Here is a 21,062-nt window from a genome sequence, read left to right on the forward strand (position 1 = left end):
CTACGAACCACTCCACCGAAAGCTGTAGACACGACGTGATGAATTAAGTAGGACCACATTGTCTGCAAAAAGCAGAGTTGGGCCCCAACCGAAACCGATCCCCTTTTTTTCCATAAAGATAATGAACAGAATCTGTGATAAAAGGGCAGTCTTTACGGAGTCCAATTGTCACCACAAACGAGCCCAACTCACTGCCGGCAATGCGGACCAGACTCTAACACCGGTCATACAGGAACCTAGTAGCCCATAATCAAAGGGCCCGGTACTTCATACTCGCGGAGCACCCTCTACAGGACTCTGAGGGACACGGTTGAACACCTTCTCCAAGTACAGAAAACACATGTGGACTGATTGGATGAACTCCCACACACCCTCCAGAACCCTCCAGGGTGTAAAGCTGGTCCAGTGTTCCACGACCAGGGCGAAAACCACACTGCGCTTTCTGAATCCAAGGTTTGACTATTCGACGGACTGTCCAACGATGGTCTCCCTTTTTGAATAGGGAGACCATCACCCTGGTCTGCCAATTCAGGGGAATTGCCCCCGATGCACATACAATATTGCAGAGCTGTGTCAACCAACACAGCCCTACAATATCCAGAACTTTAAGGAACTCTGGGCGAATCTCATTCAACCCAAGGTCTTTCCACCAAGGAACTTTTTAACCACCTCAGTGCCTGTTTTGATTCGTCTTATCTGACAATGACATGTCAGCAGCATGTCTGCCCACTCCACAATTCATTCAGAAAGAGAAATTCCAGATGAATGCTCCAAATGCTCTTTGTGGATGGTAATCTTTCCCTTGCAGGTTTTTTATTTATTTTTTGCTGATGTAATGTTTTTCCCATGTGATATTGAGTGACTATTTTCTTGGTTTTACCCTTAAAGCTTTTTGTTTTTCTCCTTTTACAGGTCATTATCTCAAGACCGCAACAGTCCATCCCCCTGGGCAGACCTCCTGTCTCAGCCTTACAAACATAAAGAGCTTGCTAATTACTGCAGCCTGCTCCAAGAACATTACCACCAGAGTTATGTTAAAGGTGACTTGACTTTAAATTAGGCATCCTCAACTCCAGACCACAAGGGCCTGTGTCCTGCAGGTTTTAGATGTGTTTCTGTTTCAACACACCTATGTCAAATAATCAGGTCATTAGCCGGACTCTAGGGAAATTGGTCTAGTCCCAATACTTGCACTTCCACCCTTGTGTCCTTCAAATGCATGTTCATGCTGAAGGGTTGAAGTGCGTAATGTGTCCCAAATCTCCATATCTGGCCTTCGCCCTACCCTTTTTGAATCCTATTTCTGCATTTCTGCTAAGCCTGCATCCAGCGGACTTTGTCAAAGTGTATTACTCACAATTCAGGCGGAATTATGGCTATGTTTTTGTCTTTATTTAAAATTCAAAGAAAATAGTATGACAAGGTGCACATCAGCTGTAGCACTGCAAGCCCCAGAATGGAATTTGTCATTTAGCCATGTTCACATGCTCTAGCCATCAGCCAGTGTTGACAGAAGGATTTAGTCTCATGTTGTTCTTTGTCATTAATGCATGTTCAAACAGTTAAGAATTGTAACAGGAAGAGGACCAGGAGGAACATAAGTGACTTCCTTTTCAAAGGGGGCGGGACCTAGGTGTTTTCACCAGTTGACTAAGTGAATGTGATCAGTGCTTGTTGATTATGACAGACATAAAGTTTCAGACAGCCAGACGCTTATGTGTGGAAGTTATTCCACTTTGATGTCTTATGTCAAATGCTCAGACTTGAGGTTTGACCACACCCACATTATTTTATGTAGGAAAACAATTTTGCTAACTATTGACCTTCAATGCGTCAATACTCTGCTGAGTGATTCTGAAGTCGGCATGTGAAAAGCTGTTGGAGTTTGCTCAGATACAATGTATTTAAAAAAGACAAAATGGTTTCTTTGAAGTAAAATTGCTGACTTCCTGTTGGGTTTGGACCATGGCTCCAAGAGACTTTTGTAAGCCCTGTCAAGTGTACCAAATTGTATAATTGTTAAAGGATGGCTTGGAGCTGATTTTTTAAAAAGATTTCAAGGGGGTGCAAGAAATCTTTTTCTAGCAAATTTGGACTGCATCCAATATTTGAATGCAGTCAAATATTGGATTGCAATTTGATTGATCATAATGAGTTTCATGGATCTCAGCTGAAATATGTGTAATTTGGCACCAAATGTATGTCAACGCCGTCACTTCTAACTTCGTCGTGCTACACCTTCCAAAACTCTTTGCACTTTAAAGCAAGTCAGACCAACTTGTCATTTGTCTCCTGACACAAAATCTTGATTTGCTCAAGGGGTTTGGAGATGGAGCTTTCCAAGAAAAAATTGTGTCTTCTAGTTCTGAGGGGGTAGGGATTAGATGATGTCAGTATATGATATATGATATGATTGTTGGGCATCCCACCTGGATCACTCATACCAAGATTGGTGCAACTTGGCCGTTGTATGCGAAAGTTAGTGTTTTGTTTTGCTTTGGCATGTATGCCAAGTTCTGCGCCTGGCCACAGTACTTAAACATTCTCAAAAACTCACCATTATGATTATTTTTAATGTCCTGTCCATTAACTGCATATTGACCAAAAATAAAACTAATAGCTCAGAATCCCTAGGAGAAGTTCGTTAAAGTTTGAGGTGTGTAAATATAAAAAATGGCCAAAATTTTCCCTTTGACCCAAAATAGTCACCCCCTTAAAATGTGCCCTAAAATTAAGGCACATTTTAGGCCCCCAGATTTGCAATTTCTGGTGGAATAGAATAATAATAAGAATTTCTTCAGATACAATATACCAGTGGTACTCAAAGTGTGGGACACACACCCTAGGTGGGGCGCAGTGCCATTGCAGGAAGGCGCAGGAAGCGGTATGGATGAATGGAAAAAAATTAAAAAACAGTTGCCCAAAAGTGTTTCACTGTAAAGATGGTTTGTTGTGTGTTTTGTTGCAAAATGAAGTTTGAAATACACTTCAGTCGAGTACAATCAGAATAATAAAGCAATAATCTTACATGTGTACATACGTAGCTGCTGCAGTTTAAGTCATACTCAAAAAATTGTTCAAATATATAGCAGACTATATATAATCGGTGTGTATTCCTATGACATCTACCACGTCATCATGGCTTGGTGCCTTTGTGTCTCAGGTGTGTTTCGTAGCCTGCAGCAATCCTACAGCATAAGCTCCCAGGACATCCTCCTGGCAATGGATTACTGTGAAGAGTCGCTGCAGGAAATCGACGTCACAGCTTTCCTACAAACCCTCTGTGGTCACATGCGGGTTTTTAGGGAGAGTGGCAAGGCCCAGAGACTGGGAGGAGGTCTAAAACTTTTAAGAAGACCTGCCACCTTTTGTGTTGGAGAGGTTCAGGAGGAGCGAGCAGAGGCATGCAGGTGAGTTCACCCAGTTTGAAATTATAAAGAAAAAAAAAGGCAAATGTTTTTGAGATGTCACCAACATTTAAAACATTATCTTTCATGTTAAAAGAACAAAAACTAGTATGTGTGGATTGTAAACTGTCAGCTATGTTTAGTCTAATAAGAAGAAACTCAAAGGTTTGATTTAGCTCAGATTTGCAAAGTAATGCAAGAAAAATTTGATTGAAGTTGATATGTCTGTATTAGTGTACAGATCCAAAACAAATGCGGCTTATTAGCACAAACACATCATATTTCGCAAACTAAATTTTTTTTTCGGTGGAGGACTGATATACTCCTAACGGAGCACTTGACTCTCAGACTGCAAGTTTATTGGTGGTTTCTAGAATTTAAAAAATTAGAATAAGAGCCAGATTTGTAAGTTATCAAACACTTTTCCAGTGCAACCATCTTCCAGTTTTAGTCTGAGTCAGACACCTGTCTACTTTTAAGACTAGATTTAAAACTTTCCCTTTTGAAAAGGCTTATAAGTTAAACTAGGTTATTCTGAGCTATTTCTGTAGTTATGTTGACACAGTCCCAGGCTGCTGGAGGACAAACTGACCACTTTTTCACATTTTCTAGGATCCACCAGTAAACCTGCAATCTGAGAGTGAAGACATTTATGGAGCTCTGTTTTGCTCCTTGTCATTTATGTCCAAGCAACTTGCATGTTTCTTTTATCATCAAATCTTTTAAAACACCTTATTGGGGCAGCTGTCTGCGCCTTAGCTCTGCTTCCACCTCACGCTTCATTATACACTGTGCATTGAAAGCTCCCAACATTTCCAAAGAGTTCATTTATGATACTGTACACTATTCCAAGGTTTCCTCGACCTTTGAACAGAAGCAGGCCAACAACGTCATAAAATCTCCACCACTATTAAAAGTGACCATGGGTTGCTCTTCTATCAATTTATCTAATTTACAGCAAAGCCATATTGGGGGATTTCATTTGACTGAAGTAAGAAAGTGTCTCATGGGTCCTAAAACTCTCTATTGGCTGATTTTAATTTTTTTTTTTTTTTTTTTTTTTTACAATGAGTCTTGGAAATTGTTTAAGTCCCTCACCATTTTGTTCACTGAACATAGTGGAAACATAAACTTGTCTTCTGCCCTCAATACCATGTCATAAATATAGGGTTCCACGACTTTGGGACTTAGTAATCAAAAGTTACAACATACTACATAAGTCAAACAAACTAGAAAAATACCTTCATTGTATTATTTTTATAGGAACTGTGGGTGTAAATAAGTGAAGCAGGCTTAATTGGGGCTAGGGTTAGATTTGAAGGATTTCCTGACATGGGTTTTTTCCTTAACTGAATACTTAAAGATATTCAATGTGAGGTTATGCTACTATAATAAAATATTAATTTATATACACTTTTATCATCAGTAGGTCTGAAATGGAGGATTGTTGTGAAGCTGAATCTAAAGGGAAGGCTTCTCAGTGGATCCTGGATGAGTCCAAACTACCGGCATTCCCTCTGACCCTGCTACGAACACAACCCAATTGTGAAGTATATCCAGATTTGCACAAAATCATTCAGGTATATCTTAAAATTTAAGACAACTGATTGATATTTTTTAATTAGACTTTTTCTTTCAGTCAGAACTTTTTACAATTTTTTTTTATGTCCTTGGGTTTTAGTTATTTTTGTACATCTGAAATAAAGCTATATGGGGCATTTTTCTGACATAACTTCTGGCAGTAAAACTTCTGCTCTCTTTCAAATATTCTCTGTGCTCTCAAATCTTTGTGCTCATGCTCAGATTCTCTCCTAGCGCATAAAACGTCTCTCTGCATGGATTAACTCTCCGCTCACAAATCTCTCTGCTTGTTTGCAAAGTCGTTTCTGCTCTCTCTCAAAACAAAAAAGTACAGATGTCTGGCATTGTATTGTTCCAGCCAATACAATGAAAGTGTTATAATGGGCAGTGGGAACCTCTTTGAGGAAACAGACCTCGTTTGTTTCTTTCCTGCTGCTCAGGACAGGCAGGCTGCAGCTGTGTTGCAGAGCTCTGTCGCCATAAAAGTCTCCAACCACACAGACTAAGAGTCACTAAATTTATTATCAGTTATTGTTTTGACAAAAAAGAGAGAAGTCACTAGAGGAGCATGAAAAATTAATAAACATAGCAACAAAGTGGATAAGTTGACAACAGTGCTGCTTCCGATCTGATCACACCCTCACCCATCCCATCTGCTCATCTTCACTTAGCCGTGTCTCTTGACTCCCCCAGGTTTGCTGGAATTTTTCCAGCAAACGTGGAAAAATTCATGTAGCATTTGCCATGAGCAGAGTTTAGCTTTTAAAGACTAGTCACATGCTTTCAAAACAATGTCTGTTGATTTGTTTTCATCAGTTTAATGGCTTTCTATTAATAACTACTAATGACCTAGGTTTTTTCAAATATGACCCAGAGACGCATTTGAATTTTAGGCAAAAATGATTTAGCTTAACTTTACTAAACTAAAGTGACAATAAAACCAACTATTAAGTCACCATTATGAACTTTAAAGTTGGAAGACACTTAATAAAATCTAAAGAACATACCCCTCTTTAAATAATGTTTCCAAGGCACAACTGGAAATGTGAATTTACATATAATACACAGTAATATCCAAATGTAACCCAGTCAGTTTGTTACTCACGACGTCAAGGAGAGGGAAAAAGACGTTGGAGGCCTCTTAGAAAAAAATGAGAGCATTGAAATTTCCAAAGGAAAACATTGAGACCATAGCAATTCATTGAAGGAAAACATTACACTTTTTGTTTTGAGACAGAGAGAAAGAGAATTCGCAAGTGAGCAGAGAGGTTTGCGAGCAGAGAGGTAGTCCGTGCAGAGAGACGTTTTGCGTGTGAGGAGTAAATCTGAGCATGAGCACAAATATTGGAGAGCAGAAGTTTTGAATGCAAGTATTACACATTTGGAGAATAGAGATAAAATCCTGCTTTCAAACCAAAAATATAAGCACAAGTGGTGTTACAAGTTCTGAGAACAAAGAAATGAAATCCTGCTTGCAAACTGAAAATGTGTGCTCTCAACTTATGACAGTAAAATACCTCCATAGAGCTGAAAGAAATTCAAAAAAGTATGGTATGATAACTAGTGTATGATAACTAGTCCTAGTGTTGACATGTTTTCACTGAAGTCTTATTATTTTGATTAGAAAATGATAGACTTGACTTGTCTTCCTTAAACTAGAACTAGAGCAAAATAAAAGGGCAAGCCCTAATCTCCAGCTACTATGTTTAATCTGATTTTACAGACCCATTTTCTCTTCTTTATTGCGAATAATCCACAGTACCCATCATCCTTGAGTTTCTTCCCTTTTCTTATGATTGTGGCAACAGTTGGTCTGTTTGCTAGTTGTCCTCTAGTTAGTAACAGTACATCTGGAGCCAGGCTTCGAAGTGTGAACCGAGTAAAAAGGACAGTATGTCCGATGAAGCCCCACTTTGATGCTTGTGTTGTCTTTCTGAGAACCACACGACTAACAAATGATGCCTCGCATTACACTGTGAAAAAAAAAGTCACTGTAGAATTTACAGTAACTTACTGGCAGCAGGGTTGCCAGCAAGTTAATGTAATTTTTACGGTAAAGAAATTACAGTAACTTTACAGTAAACTTACTGTAATTTTTTTTTACAGTAGCCTTGCTGTAATTCTATTACACTTTTACTGTAATTTTATTAGTTTTACTGTAATTTTATTGCAGTTTAACCATAATTTTTATTACTATAGTACTGTAATTTGATTAGTGTTACTGTAATTTCTTTTAAATAGCACAGTAATTATATAAAATGGTTACTGTGATTTCATTGCATTTTTATCATAATAAAATTACAGTAGTCCTGTCGTAGAATTACAAAACGTTGTCATTTTACAGTAGTTCATGAAACTGCATACTTTGATAGCTTTTAAGTTTAAATGTGAACTTGCAACTTAATTTACCAAACTCTCAAAAAATTATTTAATTTTCTAATTTATAAAAATATATATATATTTTTAAAATCGCTTTATTTTATTGTCAATGTAAATCTGACAAACTGAAGCAAAACAAAAATGTTTATTTACTAATTTATTTTAAAATTAGTATTTTGCAGCAGCAATATTTGCTTGTTACATAGAAGTCAAAGTATTGCAACCAAAGTGAAAAATACTCTGAGCTAACAACATAACTGATACATTTACCCTCATGGTAATATTACATTGAATAAAATGAACTAAATAATATTTGGGGACTTTTGTTTTAGTAAACATCAAAGCCAGCTTTTCATGCAAAACTTGCAGTCAAAATTCTAAATGTCGTTTTCTTCCTTTGAAGGAAGGAAGGGATCCAGCAATGCCAAATTTTGAAGTTGCATATTTTTCAAAACTTTATTGGAACCCCAACAGTACATCTTAAACATTTGGACAAATTAAAGACTTAGTGAACAGCCAAACAAAACCAACATGGATGAGTTCTGAGTTGGTCTCAGTCCTGAACTTCTCCAGAAATCATCAAAGGGTTGCTAGAAGATAAATAAAGAAAAACATGTTTTTATACATGAGATAAACAGCACATTAAACTACATTTATGTTGGTTAAAGACAGACAGGATGAAAAGGGAAGGTTTAGTGGACAGACACTCTCTAACCTTCCTTCATTGTAGCTGTCCTCCTGTCTGTCTATTAGAAATGGACCGGACAGATACAGAGAGAAAGGCAGAGAAAAAGATGGACAGGGAGAGAGATGGAGTAAGAGAACTGATTGTGTGTAATGTGTAATTTTACCATTTTAGAAGTTCCACTGGTTCATGAAGGAGGAGAATGGAGACACACAGGTTCACTTTTGTCCTAGTGTTTAGCCTAAGTCGTCCTGTTGGTTTTGATATTACTTTTCCGTTTGCAGCTTTTGTTTTGCTTTCTGGGTTGAGGCTTATGAATCGCTTAAAAGCAGATGCATTGTAACAAATGGCTGTAAAAACTACAGCATGAAAATACAGTAAGGTAGCTGGGTTTTGAAAATACAGCTCTTCGCTGTGATCTGAAATGCGTATGGAAAGTATATGGGACGTGATTGGACCGCTGTACTGTAAATTTTTAATATACAGTTGCATTGTGGGATATTTACCGGTTGGAGGCAAACGTTCACAGGCTAGACGGCGTGGCCAACAATGACTTTCACCGGGTAAGTACTTTTTAAAAAACATTGTATTGCAGTTTTGTGTTTGTGTACGAAAATGTATTTGGTTATATTGAGCTACTCTCGCTTGTTTGCTAAAGCTAACTTCGGTTATTTCTCAGCTAGCATTATGTGCAACAAAAATGCTTTCTAGTTCAGTTCACCTAGAATATGCAGATGGCTATAATCGGAGAGTTAATTAGTTCACAGCAACACGTTATACACGGGGAGCTACGAACAGCGAAATACTTTTTCTGTGACTGCAGACAGCAACAAGAGCTGAACAGTTTCAACTTTCTTGTGTTGGGTCTTTAGCCAACGTTGTGCACATCTAGTTTATTAGCCCACAATTTCACGTTCACGAATTACACTGGTCTTTGCCGGCTGGATGAGGACAATATAGTGCCGCTATCTATCAGTTGGCTCCTGACGGATGGTTAGCTTTAGCAAACAAGCGAGAGTGGCTCAATATAGCCACATAAAATATATTTTCTTACACAAACAAACACAAAACTGCAATACAATGTTTTTTAAAAAGTACTTACCTGGTGAAAGTCATTGTTGGCCCGCCCTCCAGCCCGTGAACGTTCACCTCCAGCAGGTAAAAATCCCACAATGCAACTGTGCATTAAAAATTTACAATACAGCTGTAAATTTCCGCACGAGATCCAGCGGTCCAATGACGTTCCATATACTTTCCATACGCATTTCAGATCACAGTAAAGAGCTGTATTTTCAAAACCCAGCTACCTTACTGTATTTTCATGCTGTAGTTTTTACAGCCATTTGTTACAGTGTGCATTAGACACGTCACTGCTTCGTTTTGCATGTCGGTTTTCTGAACAAAAGTGAAATGAACTGTGGTTTCTCGTGTGGTTTTTTTTAGGTAGTTTGGTGGCACATCAGCAGACAAAGTAGTTAGCATTTGAGAAGTATATTTTTGATTAGCAGTACTTAAAATGGAGCCAACAAAAGACAAACCTCTCCTGTCGAAGAGGATCAGAAGCAGAAGTTCCAGAAAGAGATAATTTAGAAGAATTCTTGTTTTTCAGAAAGTCACAAGCACCACATGCCAAAGACTCTAAAACAAAATCTAAATCTATTGTCAAATCAGTCCATGACATAAAAGAAAGCTCAACTTACATACTAGTAGGATTACATTAGGCTCAAATCATTTTAATTACTAAATAATTGAGTAGGTTCAATAGACCCTAATATAAAGTGGGTTTCACAAAACTTTCTTGTGACATTGCATACACTGTTCTACTATTTTGAAGCATGATTTATTTAAGTGAGATGACTGTCACAGGTTCAGTGAAGAGGGACATTTCCAAATTAGAGTTTAAAACAAAATGAGTGTAATATTCATTTGACAATGAATATAAAAGACTGGAAAACTGACAATCTTCAGACATGTTTGATTTGAGACAATAAAATGTTTTTTTTTTTCAATGTTCTTACAGTGGTGGTTTTTCATATGAGCTTTATGAGCAACTGCCCATGTAGCCCCCCATCAGAAAGGGCTGGGGCACACAAGAACTAGAAAGTTAAACATCCTGTCAGTTGTATCCTGAACAAGTTTGCTACTAATTGTAGGCATGTGTAATGGAGTACGTTTCCTACAGTTGCCTACAGTGTAGACTCACTGAGTACTGTGAGTCTACATTACCTGCTTTGTGCTACAAAAACAAAACAAAAATCAAACAATTGCTTAGAGTGCAGCAGGAGGGACTTGTAATAAACTGCATAAATATGTATATTTCAAGCTTAGTAAGCTTGAAATATACAGCGCCAGAGTGGGATTAATTTGATCAAATCTTTGAATTGATTGATAGCACTAGTTACAATGCAATATCTCTGATGAGGAGCAGAGAAGATTTTCTTGTTTTTTCTTGTTTTTGTCAAGTTTTTTCTACTGCTGAAGGATCCTCAGGATGACACTCTTATGAGTTATGTTAGCTGATAGACTTGAGTCATTTCTCATAATTAAGATCTTTATCTACTTGAATCAGTTTCTAATGAGCTTCCAAGAACTTCAAGATAAATTTCACCTAAATAAAAATTAATTCTTTAGATACCTCCAAGTCAAAAGCTTTACATCAACAAAACAATTTTGTGAAAAAAACATAATTAAATCAAAAATATGTGAGATAAAATAAGAGATTGTATAAATATTCAGCCCATTTAATGTGATTGACCTTAAACAGAGGCCCAGCCAGCAGAGCTAGTGCTGGTAGTCTCACAATCTCTGGGATGGAGATCACCTGACTGCTGTGAGAGTGTCTCACTTATTTTAAATTAAATTTCACATTTTAAATTGTCATAATTTTGAAGAAATTAATTTTCACTTTGAAATTGTAGGGGTTTCTTTGTCAAAAAGTATAATTTTATTAATTACGATTGATTTGTAAAAGCAGTAGAAATGGTGGTGTACTTTTACAGTCACTGTACTGTATCTTCAGTTTTGCAATGTGTAAGGAACAATCAATTGTCATCCAGATTTCAAAATAATCTTTTTAACAGGACAAGTTTCTGATGATCCTGTCGCAGTATTTTAAAAGTGTACCATCAAACCCATACTACTACTTCTATTTCCCTTTGTCATCCAAGAAAGAGGTAAGTTGTCTTTTTCATGTCATCATTGAAAATTTAGTCTTGTAAACAGTGAAATGAGAAACTAAGCTGCTTCTGAATGCAGCATACTGTTGAAACTAGATATTTACATACAGCTAATAAAATGATGCATACATTTTTTTCTTACTGCCTGAAGTTAAATCAGACCAAACAAGTTTTGCTTTAGCTTAATTAAAATTACTAAAATTATTATTTTATTAATTATTTTTGCTACACCCAATATCTTGGCGAGAGCAATTTTTACAGATTTATTTGTATTTCTTCTTTGGAAGTTTATATACATTTGGTCAATATCATGTCTTAAAATATATGACTTGGATCAAACCTTTCCGGTTTCCTTCCACAATCTTCTGATAGGTTAACTGGCACATTTGAGTTAATTGTAGTCATACCTGTATTTTAAAACAACACCTGAAGCCCACTACTTTCTTGTTTGACACGATGGGAAGGCCAAAAGAAATTAACCAAGATGTCAAACTGGGGAACAATTTACCAATGCTTGAAGGTGCTGCATTCATATGTTCAAACAATTTTATGCAAGTGTAGACATGATGGGAATTTCCAACCATTATACCGCACAGGAAGGAGATGGGTTAATGTATTTCTGTCCAATCTGTGTAGATTGACCCCAGAACAAAAGCCTAGTGTAGATGTTAGCTGAAGCTGGTAAGGCAGTGTAGTTATTTAGTGAAACGGTCCTGTTCAGATATGGGTGAGGAAAAAATATTTTCTTCAAAAGAAACATAAAAAGCCAGATTGCAGTTTGCAAATGCACACAGGAACAAAGGCTTTCATTTGTGGTGACATCTCCTGTGCTCTGATGAAACTACAGCGGAACTGTTTGGGCCATAATGACAATTGATACATTTGGAGGAAAAACAGGGATGGTTGTTACCATCCTTACTGTGAAGTATGGGAGTCCCAGCGCCATCTTGTGTTGCTGTTTTGCCTAAGGAGGATCTGGTAGACTTCATAAAATGCATATCGTTCTAAGGAAAGAACATTAATTATGTAGAAATGTTGAAGCAACATCTAAGGATGTCAGCCAGGAAGTAAAAGCTTGGCTACAGATTGGTCTTCCAAATGGACCATAGCCCTAAGCATACAGTCAATCTGTTTCTAAAGTGGCTTAAGGACAACTTAAGCCACTTTAAGTTGGCCATCACAGGCCACCATAGGGCTTTGTGATGGCCTGATGCTAGGCCATCACAAATATCTGGCAAATATCTGGTTTCAACTGTGATAGATATTATGAATAGAGTTTACGTAGATGAGTAAAACCAATATTTATTAGCAGCTTTATTTGAAATAAAACAAAACAAATCCAGACCTACCATTGGGTACTCCACTGGATCCAACAAGATGACCATTTTTGTTGTGAATTCTATACTCAGGTGGAGTCTGAGGATGATGAGACTGAAAGACAACCTAATGAAGAGCTGGTTTCAGAGACAGAGCCTACAAGTGAAGATGGTGAGAATTCCTTAGGACAGTGTTTAGGAATCAGCAGTGTTTTTCAGTGAATTTTTTAAAATGTCTGCATGTTAGGACATTTCATTGTTGTTTTTAAAAATATTTTAGCCTTTTTCATGTAGACAGGCAGTTTCTATTTAGCTGTTCTTGATTCTATGGGGATGGTAGTAATTAGACATTGACATGATTTGTGAAATTGAACTCTACCTTTATAAGCATATGTTTATCACAGTTCATTCGTGTTAAACATTGATCAAGGAACGTCAAATGCTGTGGAAGAAATGGTTACTTTCCCAGAGCACTATCTGTATATTTTTTTGCTTCAGAGAATATGCCGGGTTGTTGTCTGATGGAGAGTGACACAGACCTGGTGGTTGAGTATGAGGACCATGTAGGCACCAGCTCACAGGAAGAGGGTGAAGAATGCTCCCAATCCGACTCCAATACTGTCAACCATGACCAAGACTCCTTCAGCATCCTGGATGGAGAGTCTCTCCTAGAGGCTGAGGGGCCGCAGCTGGACATGCCACCACTGTTTCTTCACGTCACTTGTTCTGTCAACATGAACAGCAGCCATGGTTCTATGCCTATTCAGACTCTTCCCACATGCCTTGGTGAGCATAGATCTGCTATGACAGTCTATTGATATGGGAATAGAGTGATTAGACTTAAGTTTTTAGAAGACACAAAAATGAGGATAAGAGAATATACCCACTTTTTTTAATTATCACTATTAGAATTATTTCTTATTAGGTGAATATGTAACAAGACATGAACATATTACAGTTATTAACTTTAGCTAACCCTAATAAGAGCAGTATTACATGTTCGTAGATTATAGGGTGGACTTATGTTTACAAAACACTCAGCTTCTAATTTTAGTACTGTCAAGGTTAAGTTTTTTTTCACAGGAAAGAAAAAAAGACTGTATTTACTTCTTTTTTTTACCAAGACATAATGTGGTTGAATCTTTTAGAGTTATTAGTTTTTTATACACTGAACAAAAAATATAAACGCCCCATGTCAAATATAAGAGTTTTATGAACATTTGGGTTATGCAATATATAGAGAAACTCAAGCTATATTTTCAGTAATTACTGATCTTCATATCAGCATTGATAACATTGTGGTTCAGCCATTTGTACCGGATTGACAGTGCTTTGAACATGATAGGGGTCATGTTGAGGAATTTGATTTTGACCAAGTTGGCTTCCCGTATGCGGCTATGGACAGTCTGAGGTGTGATGCATCTGTTGTGCAGACCAATAGTCTCATCAGCTGTGTGTGTCACTATCCATAGCCGATCCCACAGATGGACGAGCCGGATGCGGCCATCTTGTGCTCGAGTGGTCACACATGGCCGACAAAGATGAGGTTGATTTGTAGTAGTGCCAGTCTGTTGGGACATTGAGCCGTGCAGCTACTGCTCTGGTGGACGTCCCTGCATCCAACATGCCAAAGGCACGCTCCCACATAACTGGCGACATCTGAGGCATTATGACTTGTGGCAAAATTTGACTTTTTTGGGTGGCCTTTTATTGTCCCCAGTCCAAGGATTGTCCAGTTGTTGCTCATTTTGTCTGATCACCCAGTGGACATGCCCCAGACATAAACTGAGTAAAAAAACAACTCACTGAGTAATGCTCACTGACAGCATGTTGGGTTCAAAATTATACACAAGTCAAGAGAAATATTACTTTTGTATAATAAAATGTCAGCAAATGCTCATTTACAGTTGTTGACTCCACATGGCAACAATATTTGACATGGGGCGTTTATATTTTTGTTCAGTATATTTAATGCCCAGATCTGATCATCATTATTTCAGTTTTTAAGATGATAGTACTCAGCTGGAAAGTTTAAAATGTGGCGGCTTTTCTTACACTTCTCAACTTGAATGCTGTCCTTTCAGGTGAGGTTATCTCCTGTCTGGATAACGTGGAGACATTACAGTCTGTTGATCTGACTGAACTTTCAGTAACTCTGGATGTGTTTGTGCTGACTCTGCCCCTGGAAATTGAATTCATGGCTGATTACCATCATAACAGGTCAGTGGAAGAGAGCAAAAGCCTGTATTTTTCAAGAGCTAGGAAACATTTATTACCCATGAAAGCTGGCATATTTTTTTACAGATACCTTCTCTCAATATATATATATATATATATATATTTATATGCTGGCTGGATAGCTCAATAGATAAGGCATCGGTATATCACCCGAGAGGGCGGGGTTTGAATCCAGTCTGGGTCCCTAGGCAAGACCCTTCAAGCTACTGCCTACCTCATACCATGAGAGACACAAAAATGCATAACATGCCGGCTCAGACGTCGCCCGGCCAAACAAGGTCTGCGTCAGGTGTTGGGGAACCAGAGCACCTTGATGACAAATGGGCTACTGGAACAAGACGGAAATGGGCGAGAGATGAAAATGTGGATCTGTTGGAATGCTACTACTCAAGTAATCAGAGAGGTTACATGCAAAGACTGGTGAAGGAATGGTTACTTCGACATCCCCAGTCAACACTAAGCGCTAAACAACTAGTAGCTCAGTGTTCCAACATCCGCAAACGGCAACTGCTATCACAACTTGAGATTGACGAGATACAACACAAATGCTACGGCAAAAAGGAGGAACCTGGATGTCAGAACTGTGGGGACTTAACTACAAGTCCCCACCCAGTCAGGGGATACACGGCCCCATTGAGCGAATCAGAGCTGAACGAGACGCTGCTGACCTGACAGAGAAAATCATGACCCGAATGACAACCAGACCTCCTCGGCGCCAATTACAACGGCTGAGTGAAGATCATTGAGAATGTGAATGCAGCATTGAGAACAATCCCTACCAACATCCTTGAGACACTTGGCTATAACACTTGACTGAACAATACTGGAAAGGCATATGGGAAAGGCAATGCACACAACAGCACAGTGGTTGATCTCTCTACGAGAGGACCATAATAACCTCCCTTGGTAACCATCACTGTGACACCAGGGCCTGACATGATCCATGCCTACTGGCTAAAGAAACTCACTGCCCTCCATGAGGGCAGGCCAAATGAACCAAAGTGGGACTCACCCTGCCTCTCCACAACATGGAAGCTCATGTCAGGCATCATAGCGGCCAAGATAAGCAAACACATGGATAAACACATGAGCACGGCACGGCACGGTGTAAATAGCAGAGGAGCCAAACACCAACTCCTCGTAGACCGCACAGTTGCCCATATACCAAGGAGATGCTCTGTCCCCGCTACTGTTCTGCATAGGCCTGAACCCCCTCAGCCAAATTATCAACAAGACTGGCTACGGATACCGACTCAAAAATGGAGCCAACATCAGTCACCTTCTCTACATGGATGACATCAAGCTGTATGCCAAGAGTGAGCGAGACATCGACGATCCACACCACCAGGATCTACAGCACGGACATTGGGATGTCATTCGGACTAGAGAAGTGTGGTCGGCTGATCACAAAGAGGGCAAAGGTCATCCGCACAGAAGGAACAATAGCAGACATAGAGGACAGTTACAAGTACTCTACTTGTGGTATTCTCTAGGTATACCACAAGCAAATGGCAACCTCGATGAGATCACAAGGAAAGGAGCCACAGCTAAATACCTCCAACGAATAAGGCAAGTCCTGAGAAGCCAGCTCAATGGCAAGAACAAAATCCGTGCGATAAACAGCTATGCCCTGCCAGTAATCAGATACCCTGCTGGAATAATTAGCTGGCCAAAGGAGGAGATAAAAGCCACGGATATTAAGACTAGGAGAGTCTTAATATCCGTATAATGGAGGGTTCCATCCCAAATCCAGCACCCTGAGACTGTACACGAGCCGCAAGGAAGGAGGCAGAGGACTAGTGAGTGTGAGAACCACAATCCAGGACGAAACAACTAAGATCCATAAATACATCAGGGACAAAGCCTCAACAGACAATGTGCTCAGTGAATATCTCAGACAACAGGGAACGGAGGTTGAGGTGCCAGAGATACCATCATGGGAGGACAAGCCCCTACATGGGATGTACCACCAGCAAATAACCCAAATGGCTGATATCAGTAAATCCTACCAATGGCTGGAAAAAGCTGGACTCAAGGACAGCACAGAGGCCCTCATCCTGGCCGCCCAGGAACAGGCCCTAAACACCAGAGCAATAGAGGCCCAGATCTACCACACCAGACAAGACCCAAGGTGTAGGTTGTGCAAGGAGGCCCCTGAGACAGTCCAGCACATAACAGCAGGGTGCAAGATACTGGCAGGGAAAGCGTACATGGAACGACATAACCAAGTTGCAGGCATAGTGTACAGAAACATCTGTGCAGAATATGGACTGGAAACCCCGAGATCAAAGTGGGAAACACCCCCAAAGGTGACGGAGAACACCAGAGCTAAGATCCTATGGGACTTCCAGATCCAGACAGACAAGATGGTAATGGCGAACCAACCAGACATTGTCGTAGTGGATAAACAACAGAGGAAAGCCGTTGTGGTAGATGTAGTAATACCAAGCGACTGCAACATCAGGAAAAAGGAGCACGAGAAACTAGAGAAATACCAGGGCCTCAGGGAGGAACTGGAGAGGGCCTGGAAGGTGAAGACCACAGTGGTGCCTGTGGTCATCGGGGCCCTCGGGGCAGTCACCCCCAAACTGGACCAATGGCTACAACAGATCCCAGAAACAACATCAGACATCTCAGTCCAGAAATGTGCAGTCCTTGGCACAGCCAAGATACTGCGCAGAACCCTCAAGCTCCCAGGCCTCTGGTAGAGGACCCGAGCTCAGAGGATAAGAACCACCCGCGGTGGGTGAGAAGGGAATTTATATATATATATATATATATATGTATATATAACAATCACTATGACTTCAACGTAAAAATATGTTTATTCAGAAGGATTTGAAAAAGGAAATAGACTGTTCCCCCATAATGTTCTGTATTCTGTTAAATTCAATTCAAGAATAATTTATCGATTACAAAGGGTGATTAAATGTTTCTGTAACTCATCTAAAATAATAATTAATTCAGGTACACCTCAGAGAGCAGTGTTTCCCTGAATCGTTCACCAGGACAGCCATCTTCCTATCGCTCTGATGAGGAGTTGATGACAGTTTTGGACAATCTCAGGGGAACTGATGATGAAAGGTTAATTTTTTTCTGTTCATTTTTTGTAACACAACATAACATTGCTTTTATATAATTCTGACTTATTCAGAATCTCTTCTGTATATATAATATTTTTGTTTTTTTTCACTTAGGGTTTCTGGCGATCCTTTATCCAAATTTCCGCTTCCTCACAAATTAGCAATTCTGGCTACACTTGATGAGGTGAGCTCTGTTAAAACAAACATTAAATGCTGTGGAAGAATGTAGTAGTTTATACTCATCAACTGAACAAATACCCTGACAGTGTATATCTGCAGTGTGCATTAGGTGTAGTTAGGTGCTCAAGAAGTCAGTGATGCTACGGTTAGAATTATTCAATTGTTCATTTCTTTATTTTGAATATTAGTTCAATAGGCATGATTCCCTATTGACATAGGAAATGGGCGTATTTCCTATGTCCTCTGTGATGGACTTGGTGCTCTATACAGAGTACACGTATATACAGATTACATCACTTTTTTGTTCCCCATGTATTTCAGATCCGCTGGCTGCTGCAGGATGAGATTGTTTCTGCTTTGTGTCACTCTCGGGTCATCAATTCAGCCACACTGCTGAAAGTCGCAGAGCATGTTTTACGCTCCAGTGGACGACCACACTGCCACTGTGAAGATGTTCCACTTCAGTTTGTCTTTGGACCTGAGCAGTCACTGGAAAAATTCAGAGAGGCAAGACCATACCCAGAATCTTATAAGGAATCTTATAATCTTAGGATTCATATTTCTTTAAATGCTCCTGTTAGCCTCTCCTAGTGCTTTCTGCGTTTTGCAATGTCAGTGTTAGTAGCCATATGCTCTGCATGTGAAAAAGCCACAGGTGCTGCTTTTGGCCATAGTTTCTATTCGACAACAGACTGAATAAAAACTGTTCTTCAATGCTTTACCAGAAATATAAGAAGTAACTTCTGTACGTTTCTTCTGTTTTATGTGTGAGACCTTTTCACACACACACCTCTGTTTCCACACTGAAAACATCCATACTAGATAAATAATGCGATTGGTGTTACATGTCCTTGTTTTCTTGAAAAAGCCATCTGCTCATATTGGTTAATATTTTATTTATCCTCAATGAGTTCCCTTTATCTTTTAATAAATAATATTGCAAAGGACGCTTGTACGTCATATAAGCAATCAAACAGTAGACTTCCACGGTTGGTTCGTTATATCAAATGTAGGACCCTCACTTTAGCCATGTAAATCAATTAAGAATACAACATTCCGCCAAAGCACAGATTGATGTAAGCTCTACTTTTAGTGGTACTTTATTCTCTTTTTGTGAAAGTGTAGTTAGTTTTTTCTTCAATACAAGAATTAACTATTTCAGTACAGATGTAGTATGCCATAGCAGAAGTGACTATACATTTTCTTTCATAAAGAATTAACATTGTTTTTCTGGACCTTGGAGTGAGAAATGAATGAGTACAGAAAGATAATGTCTGATGGGATGTTATCTGATTGTACAGGAGTTCTGCAGGTTGTCATTCTCTGGCTACATTTTGAATGTAGTACAGGACAACTTCTACTACATGTCCCTGAGTAGAAATCACCCACAGAGAATCCAGGCCACAAAGAGGTTATCTGAGACTACCACAACCTCACCACAAGACAACGATAGGACTCGCATAGAACCTTTGGTGTTGGAGAGTGAACCGGAGTCTGGAAACAACAAAGAGGTCAGATACTTCATTTCTTTTCTTATCACTATAGGGTTAGGGTTAGACTAACCCTAATTCTTATCACTAATTCTTATCACTGTTTGACAAACCATTGTATGTCCTTTGTATAAACAATTAAATTAGATTGAAAAACAAAGTCTTTAATCATGCTTAAAATCCACTTTCTTACTCTAGGTTGGGGTCAGTTTTAAAATTTTTAAGCTTTTAGTTTTAAGAGGCTTGGGAGTTTTCACAGTTAAAATCTATCCTACATTATTGAAAGGCAGAATCAGATGTTTAGTCAAAATGGTAATTATCTCTTTATTCTGACTTGACAGATAAAATATTTACTTCATCTTGTTTAATGGCAGTTCTGTTAACTTCAAGATGCTTACCAATCTGTGGATCAGTGTAAGGGTTATGTGGAAGATCAATCAATTCAATTCAGTTTATTTATATAGCGACCAATTTACAACAAATGTCATCTCAAGGCATTTTACAAAAAAATCATTTCAATTCAATCACACATACATTCCAAGTTATTCTAGTTATTGAACTGTACAGTATGCTCAATTAATTAGTCAAAATACTGTAAAACATTTCTGTCTAAGGCATTGGTTCTTAATTATTTTCTCTCAAGCCCCCGTAGAAACAACAAATGTTTTCACCCTCCCTTTCCCCTCCGCCCAAAGTGAAACTCTATTGCGAATGTGATATTTAATAACTTATCTGTACTAACCGCTGACTCCAAATTCAATGACCCAATTATCAAAACAGCTGAAATAAGTGGTAGTAGTTCATTTTATTGTTTTGAGTCTCAAAACAATTTCCAAGTTTAGTTTACAGTCAGTAACATTAATCAAGACTGCTCAGTCTGTGGGATTCTCAACAGAATAAAAGTGCACATGATCAACTGGTATATACGTTTTTTGGACGAACAGTAAAACCTTTTCAAATTTGTAAAAAAATATTTGTCAACTGCTTCAGCTTGTTTTTCAAAATGTGTAGTTTTTAAACAAAAATGTTGTGCAAAATTTGAAACAATATTTATATTCCAGCTTGTCAGAGGAGATGAAAAGTGCTTAACACTTTGTATTCACAGTAAATAGGCTTCATCTATTCACTGGTGAAGTTTTTTGTAATATTGAGGGCTTGTAAAGTTATCGTTGGTATTGATTCTACAATACCAACGATACCCACTAATTGAGAACTACTGATTTAAGGGAACCCAGCAGATTGCAGTCCAATTTTATAAAAGTCTAGTTCATTTATTTTCTGAAAAAACTCATTCTTCATACAAGAATTTACTAATAACTTGTAGCATCTCTAAGAACCACTAGTAACAACAGTTTGGTCTTAATTATTTAGGGTTTTAGAATAGAATAGAATAGAATTCAACTTTATTGTCATTGCACTGTCACAAGTACAAGCAACGAGATGTAGTTTGCATCTATCCAGAAGTGCTCTACGAGATATAAATATTTATTTACAGATGTACAAGACTATGTATGTATGGACTATAAG

General features: G+C 38.6%; 1 protein-coding gene across 8 annotated transcripts in view; it reads left to right on the top strand.

The window, feature by feature from the left end:
• szt2 (SZT2 subunit of KICSTOR complex) overlaps window positions 1-21,062 on the top strand; it is a 152,547-nt gene that overhangs the window by 65,325 nt on the left and 66,160 nt on the right. For 7 of the 8 annotated variants that reach the window (XM_028026733.1, XM_028026732.1, XM_028026730.1 and 4 more), the window contains 11 exons: window positions 913-1,040; window positions 3,164-3,410; window positions 4,834-4,987; window positions 11,133-11,225; window positions 12,638-12,716; window positions 13,043-13,330; window positions 14,629-14,764; window positions 17,750-17,866; window positions 17,980-18,049; window positions 18,367-18,552; window positions 19,347-19,556. In XM_028026733.1, coding sequence (XP_027882534.1) covers window positions 913-1,040; window positions 3,164-3,410; window positions 4,834-4,987; window positions 11,133-11,225; window positions 12,638-12,716; window positions 13,043-13,330; window positions 14,629-14,764; window positions 17,750-17,866; window positions 17,980-18,049; window positions 18,367-18,552; window positions 19,347-19,556 — 1,708 coding nt within the window. The remainder of the gene's footprint in view (window positions 1-912; window positions 1,041-3,163; window positions 3,411-4,833; window positions 4,988-11,132; window positions 11,226-12,637; window positions 12,717-13,042; window positions 13,331-14,628; window positions 14,765-17,749; window positions 17,867-17,979; window positions 18,050-18,366; window positions 18,553-19,346; window positions 19,557-21,062) is intronic. The other variant, XM_028026728.1, reaches the window with a different exon arrangement.

This window comes from Xiphophorus couchianus, chromosome 9, assembly GCF_001444195.1.
Source record: "Xiphophorus couchianus chromosome 9, X_couchianus-1.0, whole genome shotgun sequence".
NCBI lineage: Eukaryota > Metazoa > Chordata > Actinopteri > Cyprinodontiformes > Poeciliidae > Xiphophorus > Xiphophorus couchianus.